Source organism: Oncorhynchus clarkii, chromosome 11 (assembly GCF_045791955.1).
Source record: "Oncorhynchus clarkii lewisi isolate Uvic-CL-2024 chromosome 11, UVic_Ocla_1.0, whole genome shotgun sequence".
Lineage (NCBI taxonomy): Eukaryota > Metazoa > Chordata > Actinopteri > Salmoniformes > Salmonidae > Oncorhynchus > Oncorhynchus clarkii.
The window spans coordinates 7,996,282-8,011,551 of NC_092157.1; the positions used below are offsets into that span (position 1 = coordinate 7,996,282).

General features: G+C 43.3%; 1 protein-coding gene across 6 annotated transcripts in view; it reads right to left on the reverse strand.

The window, feature by feature from the left end:
- The window catches only part of LOC139420148 (solute carrier family 12 member 7-like), a 110,895-nt gene continuing 95,625 nt past the window's right edge, over positions 1 to 15,270 (reverse strand). For 2 of the 6 annotated variants that reach the window (XM_071169929.1, XM_071169931.1), the window contains exons 21-26: positions 14,152 to 14,259; positions 13,419 to 13,532; positions 11,758 to 11,930; positions 10,938 to 10,952; positions 8,557 to 8,690; positions 1 to 4,726 (exon numbers count right to left, since the gene is read on the reverse strand). In XM_071169929.1, coding sequence (XP_071026030.1) covers positions 4,635 to 4,726; positions 8,557 to 8,690; positions 10,938 to 10,952; positions 11,758 to 11,930; positions 13,419 to 13,532; positions 14,152 to 14,259 — 636 coding nt within the window. In that variant the 3' untranslated portion in view covers positions 1 to 4,634. The remainder of the gene's footprint in view (positions 4,727 to 8,556; positions 8,691 to 10,937; positions 10,953 to 11,757; positions 11,931 to 13,418; positions 13,533 to 14,151; positions 14,260 to 15,270) is intronic. The other 4 variants (XM_071169933.1, XM_071169934.1, XM_071169932.1 and 1 more) reach the window with 3 other exon arrangements.

A 15,270-nucleotide genomic window follows, 5' to 3' on the forward strand; every position in this document is an offset into this window, starting at 1 on the left:
TTATGTAAGTAGATGCATTTATTTGCCACTTCTCAATATAACAATATACTTGCATACCTATCCTGCGGTCAATTTAACACAATGAACCTTTGGTTTTAAGTGGTCCCAAACGTCTTCCATTTAAGAATGATGGAGGCCACTGTGTTCTTGGGTACCTTCAAAGATGCAGAATTTATTTTGGTGCCGTTCCCCAGACCTGCACCTCGACACAATCCTGTCAAGAGCTCTACGGACATTTCCTTCCACTTCATAGTAAATGTCAGAGCAAAAACGAAGCTCGCAACTGTGGTACCTTGAAATAGACAGGTGTGTGAATTTCAAATGTGTTTTATTGAACTCATGTCCAATCAATTGAATTTACCACAGGTGGACTACAATCAAGTTGTAGAAACATCTCAAGGATGATCAATGTAAACAGGATGCATCTAAGCTCAATTTCGAGTCTCACAGCAAAGGGTCTGACTACTTATGTAAATAAGGTACGTTTTTAAATTTTTAATACATTTGCAAACATTTCTAAAAACTTGTTTTTGCTTTGTCATTATAGGGTAGTGTGTGTAGATTGGTGAGGGAAAATAATAACTTAATCCATTTTAGAATAAGGTTGTAACGTAACAAAATGGGTATAAAGTCAAGGGGTCTGAATACTTTCCGAATGCACTGTATATCCTACACAATATACTGTATTTACCTCAACAGAATAATGTATAGCTCAACACTACATTCAGTTGTGTCCAACGATGTAGCCCAGGATTATGTTGGAATAGGAGATAATTACCCTGATGAAATAAATATTTTTATTCAATGACAAACCTAACAAAATGACACAGTAGGCTATACAGTTCTGACATAATTCAGCACTTTTATTTATATCTACTCCGAGGCACGGATACAATTTAAAAGGGCTACCCCCTCCACTACGTGTGGCCCACAAGTGACTTCCTACTGGAGTCTGTGACGTGTATCCACTAAGCTGGGACAGCAGCAGTACCACCACACGCGGATACACTGCTTCTCCCTCAGAATGAGCGGAGGCTCACTCCTCAATCGCTTCATATAAAAGATTGTTACCATTTACAGAGAGAGAGAAGAAAAAAGAGAAAGCGATTCGAACAGGTTTATTCTCCTTTGACAACGGTATCCACGGTATTCACCTCGAGATACATTCTCTCGTCACTTGAACCAGAATGGTGGAACATATGCTGCTTACACATCCTATACAGTTACCCAGAAGCCTTAGCTTTGTGTCCTCTAAGGTTTTTTACACTACTAACAACGTGATATTTCATATCAGACTCAAAGATTTGATCCTTGGGGGCTAGAAACCTTAAAATAATAAAACATGTTAAATTAACTTAAAATCATATTAGTAACATAACCCATTCTCCAACTGGCTCCTCTAAAATCCTTTCTGTGAAATCTCCACCAGAGTCCAAGCAGAGGTCTTCAAAAACCTTGTCCATGTCGTGTTTCCAATGGGTTAGGAAAAAACACAAACATACCTGCAAATGTCTTGACATTTAACCCCTACCCCTCCTTAAAATCACAAGACTCCAGTCCTGAAAAGTCACAGAGTCCGGTATAACGTAACTGTTAAGGGCAGACAGAAACTACGACTAACTAGACACAACATTGTCTAACCGATGGTCGACTCTACAAAAACAGAGACACTAATTGAAACATACTGTTGAAATATACAATGTTCTGGCTACAAAATACTGCACAGCTACAAAAAAAAAGTTCTAAATAAAATGCGGAGGTATATATACAGGAGTCAGGGGATTGGTTCCTTCCTTTGTCCCAATAGTTTCCTATATCTGGCGTCAGTTGCCTGTAGAAGTAGCCTTCATGTGCCCTAGAAATCACAGATGCCATTGCCTCCACTGTTAATATGCAGCCTACAAGGAAGTAATTTTGTAACTAGGAACCTGCATACTGCTCGTTGGTATCACTGCTCTCTTTATTAAGCTTTACGTATGGTCCTCAAGGCCTTCGTCAGAGCTCTCTTTTATTTCCCCCTCATCGTATTCAACTGTTACCATGCACCTGCTACAAAGACAGCTCAGATGTGCGATAGTACCTTTTCAATTTTGTAACCAGAAACTCAACTTTTTTTTTTTTAGCTAATAATTTGTGTTCAAATGTGTGTAAATCTGTGTTTATAATGCATTATAATGTATTTACAAATTAAATTGATCTTGCCCCGCCCCGCCCTAAAAGCACCTTCGTCTGTTAACGCGTGCACTGTGGCTGACATTGACCAACATATACTTTCACATCAGTCCATTTGGCACGCTTCTTCCTATACAAAGTCACAATGATTCATCGGGGTCAGCTGACATGAAACCTAGAGAATAAGCATACAAATAATAGGAGAACAAAGCCTGACATTGAACAGTGTGATCAGCTGATTTATATGGCCCCCCACATCCTATGGCCCCCCACATTGATTTGATTTGATCGCATGGCCCCCAACATCTGTCCTATATGATTGCTCTAAGAGACAGCATGTTTTCAGTAACTCCCCCCCCCACTCTGCATGCTCATCTCCAGAGAGAGAAAACAGTGATGGTTCAGAGCTACTTCATAATGACACTCTTCCCTTCTATTCTATTCCAGTACATAATCTTGGTTTGGTGTCCTGCGATTGACAAGTGATACTCACAAATCCCAACCATGTGAATGCAGTGGTCACTGTATTACAAGGAAAGGGAGGAAATACTTAGTCAGTCGTACAACTGAATACATTCAACTTAAAATGTGTTTTCTGCATTTAACCCGACCCCCGTGATAGCATCCCAGCCTGAAGACGTCTATTAGCAGAGCTAAACTATGCAGTGAACAGAAAATACTGCAGTACTGTAAATCGAAAAGATGGAGCAAAATGATGTGTGTTGACGATGTCCCTAATGACACCTAAAACGGACAAAACAGTGGTTCTGTCATGCCAAATAGTGTGCCCCTCTAAACCATTAGCATCCGTTGCTATATCTATTTGGCCGGGAGGGGGGCACACTATTTGGCACGATGGCTCCAACAACAACAACAAAAGTTTCTGATTGAGGGTCGAAGACAATTGACAAATTCTTTTAGTTGATGATTAGGTCAGATTGAGCTGTAGTGTCAAACCAGCTCATGATTTGTCCTGTACGTTGATGCATAGATCTAAAGGGCTCTGGTAGGGGAAGTACCTTAATGATCCCAGTTGTCCTAGACTTGTTAAGCTGTGGAACAGCACGTGAATTTAAACCAGCACTCCTGAACATAGGATCTTTACAACAAAAAAGTCATTTCCATACCCTGCACCCTTGAATACAATTTCCAATAAATCGCAACTTTGTGAATCTTTATATAAATATGCTTAATGCGGTGTACTGTGTGTAACATACAGTCAACAAGGGCTAAATACAATAGTATATAGTATGGCTATCTTCCCAATGCAACGGCTGTACTTGGGGGGCTTTGACCAATGCTACAGAGCCAATACCACAGGGTCCATTTAGGAGACCTCCCAGGCAAGGTGGACCACCTTCAGTGTCTCAGGGCTTAGTGAGATGTCTGCAAGTCACCACATCAACAGCATCTATTGCACAGCCAAATCCTTGGCCTATCCCATGCCAAAGCCCCCCACCACACACACATACACCTCTTTCAGACGTTGTGCTGCACTCAACAGCAACGAGCTGACAATTAGCACAAGCAACATTAACAATTAATCCCTTGACAATTGAAATAAATGAATGAACCCTAGTCCAAACTGGTGGACCCATCCACTTATGAGCTAAACCTCCTCACTTCCTCAATTGGAAGTGAGGTTGACAGAACTCCTCTGCGAGTAGATTCAGACGAATAAGAGTGTACCAGTAGGACGGAAGAGCTCCTAATGTGACCCCCACCTTTAATAATCAAGGGACAATGGAGCTCAGGAAAGCTATAGCAACAACTTGATGTGTGGGACAGATTTGAAATAAAAGTAAGCTTTGTTTTGGACTTGCCATCCACTCTAACAGAGCTCTGCTGTGGGCTAGGATACTGCAACGATTCACCGAAGCATGTTATTCCAAGGCAAAATGTTTCTATTTGGTTCATACCGATATTAGATGGACAAGGAAATATTCATCTATTTCAGGGTTCATAGGAGATGTATTTCTGAGCTGAGAGATACCTTAGAGGCAACCTGGTGACATCAATTTGAACCAAAATGAGGACAAACTAAATGATGATTCCCTACATAGTGCATTACACATGACTAAGGTCCATGGTACACACTTACCATGAACATACATGACAACTCAACACACACACACACACACACACAGAGACAGAGAGTGAGGAGAGAATAAGAAAATCTGAACAATAAACATCAACACGTGTCAAATTAAAAGTTAAAGTGTATGAATGCTGTATCCTCCAGTTGCTCGGCGTGATAGGCAGGCCCCAGGACACCTGTGCTCTCCACGAATCAGGGCGATGCTATCACATCACACAACCCTGACTGGTCGTCCCTTCCGAGGTCAAGAAGTCCTCTGTCCAATACCATGCCCACCCCCCTCCGACAATCCCACAGCAACCCAGAGGATTATTTCTCCCTAAAATGCCATCTATTGCCGTGGCCATTTCGTGGGAATGAGCGTTTAAGAGTAGATAGTGATGACCTCGCGGCCGCCCCCGCGGACCAGGAGGACCCGGTTGAGACCCTCAAGCAGAACCTCCAGGAACTCCATGTCTGAGACGCCAGGGGTCAAGGAAGAAACCAGTCACATTACATGACACAAAATGCTATGTGGGCTAAAGCAAGAGGGACTGGTTTGGCAGATGATTGGATGGCTTTTAAACATCAACGAAATATGGGTGTGGCTATGATCCGTAAATTGAAAGCAGACCACTACCTGAAATCTACTTCACAAAATTTAAAAAATCCATCAAAATTTTGGCAAGTAGTGAAAGGTTTGGAGTGCAGAAAAGATACATAGCTTCCTAATTGTTGGTCGACACACAGATTGTAACTGAGAGAACCTCCATTCTGAAAGCCTTGAACCAGCATTTTTTAGATGCAGGCAGTTTATTTGAAAAGGTCAAAGGTATAATTGAGCCCCCTATAAATGTACCTGCCACCCCTGTGCACTCCTTCACCAGGTTCTCCTTTTCATCCTTCTCTGTTTCAGAAGTTTGTAAAGCCCTGCAAGAAATGGATTTTAAAACATCCCCTTGCCCTGATGATCTAGACCCCCTCCTACACCTAGCCGCAGACATCATTGCTCCCCCTTAACATGTATTTTTAACCTTACGCTTGATGTTATGGAAATCTGCTTTTGTACTGCCTCTCCTGAAAGGTGGAGATCCCTCCCTACTTGACAATTATCAACCCATATCAAAATTGTCTGTACTTTCAAAGGTACTGGAGTCCTTAGTTAGTAGGCAGCTAAATACCTACTTCCAAGAAAACAACATCTTAAATGGAATGCAATCAGGTTTTAGGTCTGGCCACAGCACTGTTTCAGCAACATTGAAGGTTTTAAATGACAGCTTTTGACACTGTTGACCATGCTGTGTTAGTATAAAGGTTAAAATGTTGTGGAATTACTGGTCATGCTCTAGATTGTGTACAATTTGATAGGTAATTTTTAAACCAATGTGTACAATGAGTCCATAGAAGTGTGCTCAGGTGTTCCGCAAGGTTCTATTTTGGGCCCACTGTTCATTTTGTATATCAACAACATTGGAGATCATATTGAAACAGAGGATGTTCTAATAGTAGTAGTTTATCTTTAGCTTTTGAAAATGCCCAAAGAGCATTTAACATCATACAACAGAACCCACATGATTTAAATCTGATTCTAAATTCGGGTAAAACCAAATGCATGGTATTTTCAAATGCCAGGCATGTTACAAATCATGTCATTGCTACATTGACTGGACATACTATAGAGTAAGTTAAAGTGTACAAATATTTGGGTGTGTGGGTTGATGATGAGCTGAGCTTCACTGTGCATGTAGAGAACTTGATAAGGAAGCTCAAGCTGAGAATAGGTTTTAATTACCGGCATAAGGCTTGTTTTTCTTTTGATGCCAGGAAGGAGCTGGTACGATGTACATTACTGTCGGTTTTAGATTTTAGTGATGTTATATATATGCAGGCCTCAGCCACTACCCTGAGAGCACTTGATTCAGTGTATCATGCAGCCCTCAGGTTCATTACAAATCAGAAACGTCTAACACATCATTGTGATCTCTACAGCTCTGTTGGCTGGTCGTCATTGATCTTGCGTAGGCTTAAACACTGGTATACACTGATTTATAAGGCCATTTTGGCTAAAATGCCACTTTATCTCTGTTCTTTTTTAGTCAGTTCAGTAAATAAATATCAATTACGGTCCCATTCTGATTAGCTTCTAACAGTACCAAGAACTAGAACAGGTCATGGTAGAAATAGTTTGTTACTTAGCACCGTGGTCCTGGAATTCTCTCTAGAGAACACCTTTATTTAACCAGGTAGGCTAGTTGGTGAACACCTTTATTTAACCAGGTAGGCTAGTTGAGAACACCTTTATTTAAGCAGGTAGGCTAGTTGGTGAACACCTTTATTTAACCAGGTAGGCTAGTTGGTGAACACCTTTATTTAACCAGGTAGGCTAGTTGGTGAACACCTTTATTTAACCAGGTAGGCTAGTTGAGAACACCTTTATTTAACCAGGTAGGCTAGTTGGTGAACACCTTTATTTAACCAGGTAGGCTAGTTGGTGAACACCTTTATTTAACCAGGTAGGCCAGTTGAGAACACCTTTATTTAACCAGGTAGGCTAGTTGGTGAACACCTCTATTTAACCAGGTAGGCTAGTTGGTGAACACCTTTATTTAACCAGGTAGGCCAGTTGAGAACACCTTTATTTAACCAGGTAGGCTAGTTGAGAACACCTTTATTTAACCAGGTAGGCTAGTTGGTGAACACCTTTATTTAACCAGGTAGGCTAGTTGGTGAACACCTTTATTTAACCAGGTAGGCTAGTTGGTGAACACCTTTATTTAAGCAGGTAGGCTAGTTGGTGAACACCTTTATTTAAGCAGGTAGGCTAGTTGGTGAACACCTTTATTTAAGCAGGTAGGCTAGTTGGTGAACACCTTTATTTAACCAGATAGGCTAGTTGGTGAACACCTTTATTTAACCAGGTAGGCTAGTTGGTGAACACCTTTATTTAACCAGGTAGGCTAGTTGGTGAACACCTTTATTTAACCAGGTAGGCTAGTTGGTGAACACCTTTATTTAAGCAGGTAGGCTAGTTGAGAACACCTTTATTTAACCAGGTAGGCTAGTTGGTGAACACCTTTATTTAAGCAGGGAGGCTAGTTGGTGAACACCTTTATTTAAGCAGGTAGGCTAGTTGGTGAACACCTTTATTTAAGCAGGTAGGCTAGTTGGTGAACACCTTTATTTAAGCAGGTAGGCTAGTTGGTGAACACCTTTATTTAACCAGGTAGGCTAGTTGGTGAACACCTTTATTTAACCAGGTAGGCTAGTTGGTGAACACCTTTATTTAAGCAGGTAGGCTAGTTGGTGAACACCTTTATTTAACCAGGTAGGCTAGTTGGTGAACACCTTTATTTAACCAGGTAGGCTAGTTGGTGAACACCTTTATTTAACCAGGTAGGCTAGTTGGTGAACACCTTTATTTAACCAGGTAGGCTAGTTGGTGAACACCTTTATTTAACCAGGTAGGCTAGTTGGTGAACACCTTTATTTAACCAGGTAGGCTAGTTGGTGAACACCTTTATTTAACCAGGTAGGCTAGTTGGTGAACACCTTTATTTAACCAGGTAGGCTAGTTGGTGAACACCTTTATTTAAGCAGGTAGGCTAGTTGGTGAACACCTTTATTTAACCAGGTAGGCTAGTTGGTGAACACCTTTATTTAACCAGGTAGGCTAGTTGGTGAACACCTTTATTTAAGCAGGTATGCTAGTTGGTGAACACCTTTATTTAAGCAGGTAGGCTAGTTGGTGAACACCTTTATTTAAGCAGGTAGGCTAGTTGGTGAACACCTTTATTTAAGCAGGTAGGCTAGTTGGTGAACACCTTTATTTAAGCAGGTAGGCTAGTTGGTGAACACCTTTATTTAACCAGGTAGGCTAGTTGGTGAACACCTTTATTTAACCAGGTAGGCTAGTTGGTGAACACCTTTATTTAAGCAGGTAGGCTAGTTGGTGAACACCTTTATTTAAGCAGGTAGGCTAGTTGGTGAACACCTTTATTTAAGCAGGTAGGCTAGTTGGTGAACACCTTTATTTAAGCAGGTAGGCTAGTTGGTGAACAAGTTCTCATTTACAACTGTGACCTGGCCAAAATAAAGCAAAGCAGTTCGACACATACAGTTCGAGATACAACTCAACTATTAACGACTAAACAACCTCTGCAAAGAGATCATCCTCAACTGTGTCAGATTGATGACGATGCATTTGAAGTTAACTTTGGGTAAACATGTCCAACTAAGCAATGCACAGTGCTACTGACATAAATAGTGAAAGTTGAATAAAACTGACATTTGTCTTTAAAAAAGGATACAGTTCTCGTCGCCCGATCTGTTTTTGGGCGGTCCCGGCATGTTGAGCAGGACCAGGTGGGCTCCTTGTGACCTGTTCACCACCACCTCGTTCAGCTTGACCGCAGTGTGCATCCGGCGTACGTTGGACTGGTTCCTATACCACACCATGGTGACAGTGAAGAAGAGCAGGCTGAACACACCTCAACCCTGAACTTCGACCCTGACTTTTCCAATATTGACATTGAATCCTTACTAGAAATACGATGCTCAGCTCCAACTTTGACCAGTGATCCTCCGTGTACGTCATCAATGTATAAAACACGGTCTAAAATTAGGACTCAACCAACAACAGCTAATCTAAAAATATGTCATTGTTCTCACTTGACACTAAATATTGGTAAGAAAATGCGATTTGTCAAAAATCAAAGCATTCAGTGATGATTGATAAAACACTTCTTGATAATATTGAGCAAATAGTTTGTATCGTGAGATTGGTAGCCTTTAACACAAAGAGATGAGAACACGAAGCAGGACACGAAGCAGGACCGCTGGGTGGCTATGATAGCGAAGCCTTAGGCGTTATCATTATTAGAGATCAGGATGTAGTCGAAGCAGCGTCATACTCCACATAGCAGCCGTGGCACGAGGGGCCTGGTGTACTGACTAACACAATGGGTAAGCCTGTGGGTATGAAATATTCCGAATGCTGATTGGTTGACAGCCGTGGTATATCAGACCGTATACCACGGGTATGACAAAACATGTATTTTTACTGTTCTAATTACGTTGGTAACCAGCTTATAATGGCAATAAGGCACCTCAGGGGTTTGTGATATATGGTCAATATACCACGGCTAAGGGCTGTGTCCAGGCACTAAGAACAGCCCTGAGCCTTGGTATATTGGGCATATACCACACCTTGGAACTTATTGCTTCAGTATAATACTGTGTTGTAAACACAGCACTCCAGTATTCAACTTGTTCTTTAATTGACCAGTTCAATATGAGATTGGGTGATATATTGAAAAGCCCTTCTTGAGTTGGAGCGAACAGCAAAGTAAAGAAAATAAAATGCAGAGCATGATATGAATGGCTTGAAGCTGAATAAACACATCACTAATACAACGAGGCACTTCCAAAAAACTGCTGTTTTCCATCCAGTTGAGATTTGACAGTGTAAGGACAATATCAGACTGATTGTAATTACCAATTGAAATGGATTTTGAACCCCTGATAGCCTTTGGATCTGGTCTCTATACTAGACAACAAGGCATTAACAGTGTTGCTTGCTATGACTAAGGTCTGTGTATGGAAAGCGCAATTTTTGGTTGCACCTGCTACATAACATGATGCAATCACATGCAAATTAACTCTAGGGAGGTCCTTCCAGGTTAACTCTAGGGAGGTCCTTCCAGGTTAACTCTAGGGAGGTCCTTCCAGGTTAACTCTAGGGAGGTCCTTCCAGGTTAACTCTAGGGAGGTCCTTCCAGTTTAACTCTAGGGAGGTCCTTCCAGTTTAACTCTAGGGAGGTCCTTCCAGTTTAACTCTAGGGAGGTCCTTCCAGCTTAACTCTAGGGAGGTCCTTCCAGCTTAACTCTAGGGAGGTCCTTCCAGGTTAACTCTAGGGAGGTCCTTCCAGGTTAACTCTAGGGAGGTCCTTCCAGGTTAACTCTAGGGAGGTCCTTCCAGTTTAACTCTAGGGAGGTCCTTCCAGTTTAACTCTAGGGAGGTCCTTCCAGTTTAACTCTAGGGAGGTCCTTCCAGTTTAACTCTAGGGAGGTCCTTCCAGTTTAACTCTAGGGAGGTCCTTCCAGTTTAACTCTAGGGAGGTCCTTCCAGTTTAACTCTAGGGAGGTCCTTCCAGTTTAACTCTAGGGAGGTCCTTCCAGTTTAACTCTAGGGAGGTCCTTCCAGGTTAACTCTAGGGAGGTCCTTCCAGGTTAACTCTAGGGAGGTCCTTCCAGGTTAACTCTAGGGAGGTCCTTCCAGGTTAACTCTAGGGAGGTCCTTCCAGGTTAACTCTAGGGAGGTCCTTCCAGGTTAACTCTAGGGAGGTCCTTCCAGGTTAACTCTAGGGAGGTCCTTCCAGGTTAACTCTAGGGAGGTCCTTCCAGCTTAACTCTAGGGAGGTCCTTCCAGTTTAACTCTAGGGAGGTCCTTCCAGGTTAACTCTAGGGAGGTCCTTCCAGTTTAACTCTAGGGAGGTCCTTCCAGGTTAACTCTAGGGAGGTCCTTCCAGGTTAACTCTAGGGAGGTCCTTCCAGTTTACGAGACAAATGTTGGGAGGAATGGGATATGGCTGGGAGGTAAACAAGATGAAGGAAACAGAAATTGACTACTGTTACAGAGCAACAGGCATACACATGCACACAGCCTATGGTAAAATGAAATGTGACTTACAGACTCTCCCACTCTCTAGAAGGAGGAAAACGAGACAAAACAACAAACAGGCTTAGACACTTTCCAGAAACCCCTGGTGTATCTACTGTAGCACAGTTAAACACAGACACCCCTGGCGTATCTACTGTAGCACAGCTAAACACAGACACCCCTGGTGTATCTACTGTAGCACAGTTAAACAGACACCCCTGGTGTATCTACTGTAGCACAGTTAAACACAGACTCCCCTGGTGTATCTACTGTAGCACAGTTAAACAGACACCCCTGGTGTATCTACTGTAGCACAGCTAAACACAGACACCCCTGGTGTATCTACTGTAGCACAGTTAGCTTCCCTAATTTTAGCGGGATGGTTCCAGTCAGATGTTTTCACAGCTCAAATGTACTGTAGTCAAGAAGTGGGAAAAACAATCGGACAAACTAACTCTTTTAAAATGTATGTTCTCCATTATTAGCCTCTGTGGGTCAGGTCCAGTATAGTGTCGTAATAATGTTGGGGCTTGTTTGATTTTAGGCTGTGTATTCAACTAGACGTTCTATCTGCCCTTTGAGATGGTGGGATCAGAGAGACAAAGACATGATGGTCATTAGTCCAAACGGTGCATGTGATGCTCTGCGTGGTGGAGCCATGCATTGGATGTGCCCACACACAGTTACACAGTCAACATGCCAACGCAGCCTGAACACACACCATGCAGAACGTGTAACCGTTATCAAAAGGGGTTCTACGGATGGTCGAGATACTTGCTGAAGAGTCATTGGCTACTCCATTTTGGATCTGGAAGGATGAAGGGTAAGAGGTTCATAGTGGTTGACTTACGGCTTCATGTTGAAGAGGTCGCGCACACCCATGTTGACCTCGGAGCGGTTGCGGTTGCGCTCGGAGAGGAACTTATCCTTGGTCCACGTCATGTGGACTCGGTCAGGGCCGGTGTCGGGCTTGTCGTTGAGCGCGGCATGGGATGCCGTGTTTCTGTCGTGGATCAGCTGGGCCTGAAAGAGATGGAAATGATGAGAGACAGAGACACACCGAGATACAGACAGAGACAGAGAGACAGAGACACACCGAGATACAGACAGAGACAGAGACACACCTAGAGAGAGAGAGAGAGAGAGAGAGAGAGACACACCGAGAGACAGAGAGACACCTAGAGACAGAGAGAGAGACAGATATATATATATATTATATATGAGAGAGAGACAAACCGAGAGACAGAGGCAGAGAGAGAGAGAGAGACACACCGAGACAGAGACTCACAGAGAGGCAGAGAGAGACAGAGACACACCTAGAGACAGATATATATATATTATATATGAGAGAGAGACAGAGACAGACCGAGAGACAGAGGCAGAGACACACCGAGACAGAGACAGACAGAGAGGCAGAGACACACCTAGAGACAGATATATATATATATATATATTATATATGAGAGAGAGACAGAGCGAGAGTGAACGAAAGACAAAAACAGTGACAGAGAGACAAAGAGAGAGAGACAGAGGAAACAAGAGATATATATATACAGAGAGGGAGAGACTAAACTATAGAGTTCCACAAACCTGGTAGTCAGAAAAACACCACTCATGCAGTCAGCTCACATAGCAAAAACACATGTTACATCACAATAAACATGAATGACATGGAAAGTACACAGGGTTACAGTCATACCCAAATCTATGATGTGCAAAGTGTTCTTTACACAGGCCAATAGCCCTTTGGTAAGGAGTGAGAGAACATGCTAGTTGGAGCTATGACACTGAGACAGAGTGAAGATCCATGGGGAATGAACCAGGGGGAGGGGGGAGTGATCCACAGGGAATGAACCAGGTGGAAGGGTGGGGGGGAGTGAAGATCCACGGGGAATGAACCAGGTGGAGGGGGGAAGAGAAGATCCATGGGGGGGTAATGGTGATTCTGGTCTCTGGTGGTTGATGACTGGGGGGGTAATGGTGATGCTGGTCTCTGGTGGTTGGCGTCTGTGGGGTAATGGTGATGCTGGTCTCTGAGGGTTGGTGACGGGGGGGGGTAATGGTGATGCTGGTCTCTGGTGGTTGGCGTCTGTGGGGTAATGGTGATGCTGGTCTCTGAGGGTTGGTGACGGGGGGGGGTAATGGTGATGCTGGTCTCTGGTGGTTGGTGACTGGGGGGTAATGGTGATGCTGGTCTCTGGTGGTTGGTGGTGACTGGGGGGTAATGGTGATGCTGGTCTCTGAGGGTTGGTGACGGGGGGGGGGTAATGGTGATGCTGGTCTCTGGTGGTTGGTGACTGGGGGGTAATGGTGATGCTCGTCTCTGGTGGTTGGTGACTGGGAGGTATAGGTAATGCTTGTCGCTGGTGGTTGGTGATTGGTAGTAATGGTGATGCTGGTCTCTGCGGTGGTAGGGGCCTGCAGTCACAGGGGTGTTGGGGTTACAGATGAGGGGTGTTGGGGTTACAGATGAGGGGGTGTTGGGGTTACAGATGAGGGGTTTTTGGCTACCTCGTCCTCCTGTGTGCCCTCCAGCTGTCGACTGGGGTCAGATTCGGAGCCTGAGGCTCCGGTCTGGTTCTTCCTCCGGATGGAGCTACGCGACGTGTCGGTGATACTCTGAATCTGAGGGCCGTGCCGCCCCGCATCAGCAGCCAGACAGTACAGGGGGCCAAAGGTCATACAACGAACAGTAGGGGTAAGGGAGGGGCTAGGAGAGCTCTGATACCCACAATCCAATGACATATCTAGGTTGTGTTTATACAACCTCCCATAGATAAAACCCTGGATATCTAACCTCATTGGTGATGTCCATCCAGGGACCAACAACAGCTCAAATGTGACCCAAGTCAGAAATGTACCCACATTCCAATGGCAATATGCACATTTTTGTCTCATCAAGACTGACTTGCAAGTCACAATAAGTACATTCAAGAAAGAAACATGAAACCACATAACACTAGCACTGCAATTAAAATCCTTCAAGATAAAAGTCCTAAATGAATATAACATTAATTTTCTGATGAAGGTGTTGAAAATCAGCAACAGATTATATTTCTTTATAGAAACTGAATACTTACACTGACATGGGTAACATAACAAATGGCACCCTAAGCCCTATTTAGTGCACTCCTTTTGACCAGAGCCTATAGGTCCTGGTGAAGAGTAGGGTGCCATTTGGTACGGCACCTTAAAAGGCCAACTGTTGTAGTGAGTGTGCCCTGCAGACAGGGGGCGGCGTTACCTCTCTCTCCCTCTCCGTCCGCGACAGCTGCATCTGTTTCAGCATCTGAGAGCGCTGCTCCATCACCAGGGTCTTCTCATAGGTGAAGGCTGAGATGTCGCTGTCGTGCTGATCACACACACACATTATTATGCAGGGTAAGGCATAATGTCAGTTATTAATGGTTCTATAGGGACGTGTCAGTTAAGAATGGTTCTATAGGGACATGTCAGTTAAGAACGGTTCTATAGGGACATGTCAGTTAGGCACGGTTCTATAGGGACATGTCAGTTAAGCACGGTTCTATAGGGACATGTCAGTTAAGAACGGTTCTATAGGGACATGTCAGTTAAGAACGGTTCTATAGGGACATGTCAGTTAAGAACGGTTCTATAGGGACATGTCAGTTAAGAACGGTTCTATAGGGACATGTCAGTTAAGAATGGTTCTATAGGGACATGTCAGTTAAGAATGGTTCTATAGGGACATGTCAGTTATGCATGGTTCTGTAGGGACATGTCAGTTATGCATGGTTCTGTAGGGAAATGTCAGTTATGAATGGGACATGTCAGTTATTAATGGTTCTATAGGGACATGTCAGTTATTAAATGGTTCTATAGGGACATGTCAGTTATGCATGGTTCTATAGGGACATGTCAGTTATTAATGGGACATGTCAGTTATGCATGGTTCTATAGGGACATGTCAGTTATTAAATGGTTCTATAGGGACATGTCAGTTATGCATGGTTCTATAGGGACATGTCAGTTATTAATGGGACATGTCAGTTATTAATGGGACATGTCAGTTATGCATGGTTCTATAGGGACATGTCAGTTATTAAATGGTTCTGTAGGGACATGTCAGTTATGCATGGTTCTATAGGGACATGTCAGTTATTAAATGGTTCTTTAGGGACATGTCAGTTATGCATGGTTCTATAGGGACATGTCAGTGATTAATGGGACATGTCAGTTATTAAATGGTTCTGTAGGGACATGTCAGTTATGCATGGTTCTATAGGGACATGTCAGTTATGCATGGTTCTATAGGGACATGTCAGTTATTAAATGGTTCTATAGGGACATGTCAGTTATGCATGGTTCTATAGGGACATGTCAGTTATTAATGGGACATGTC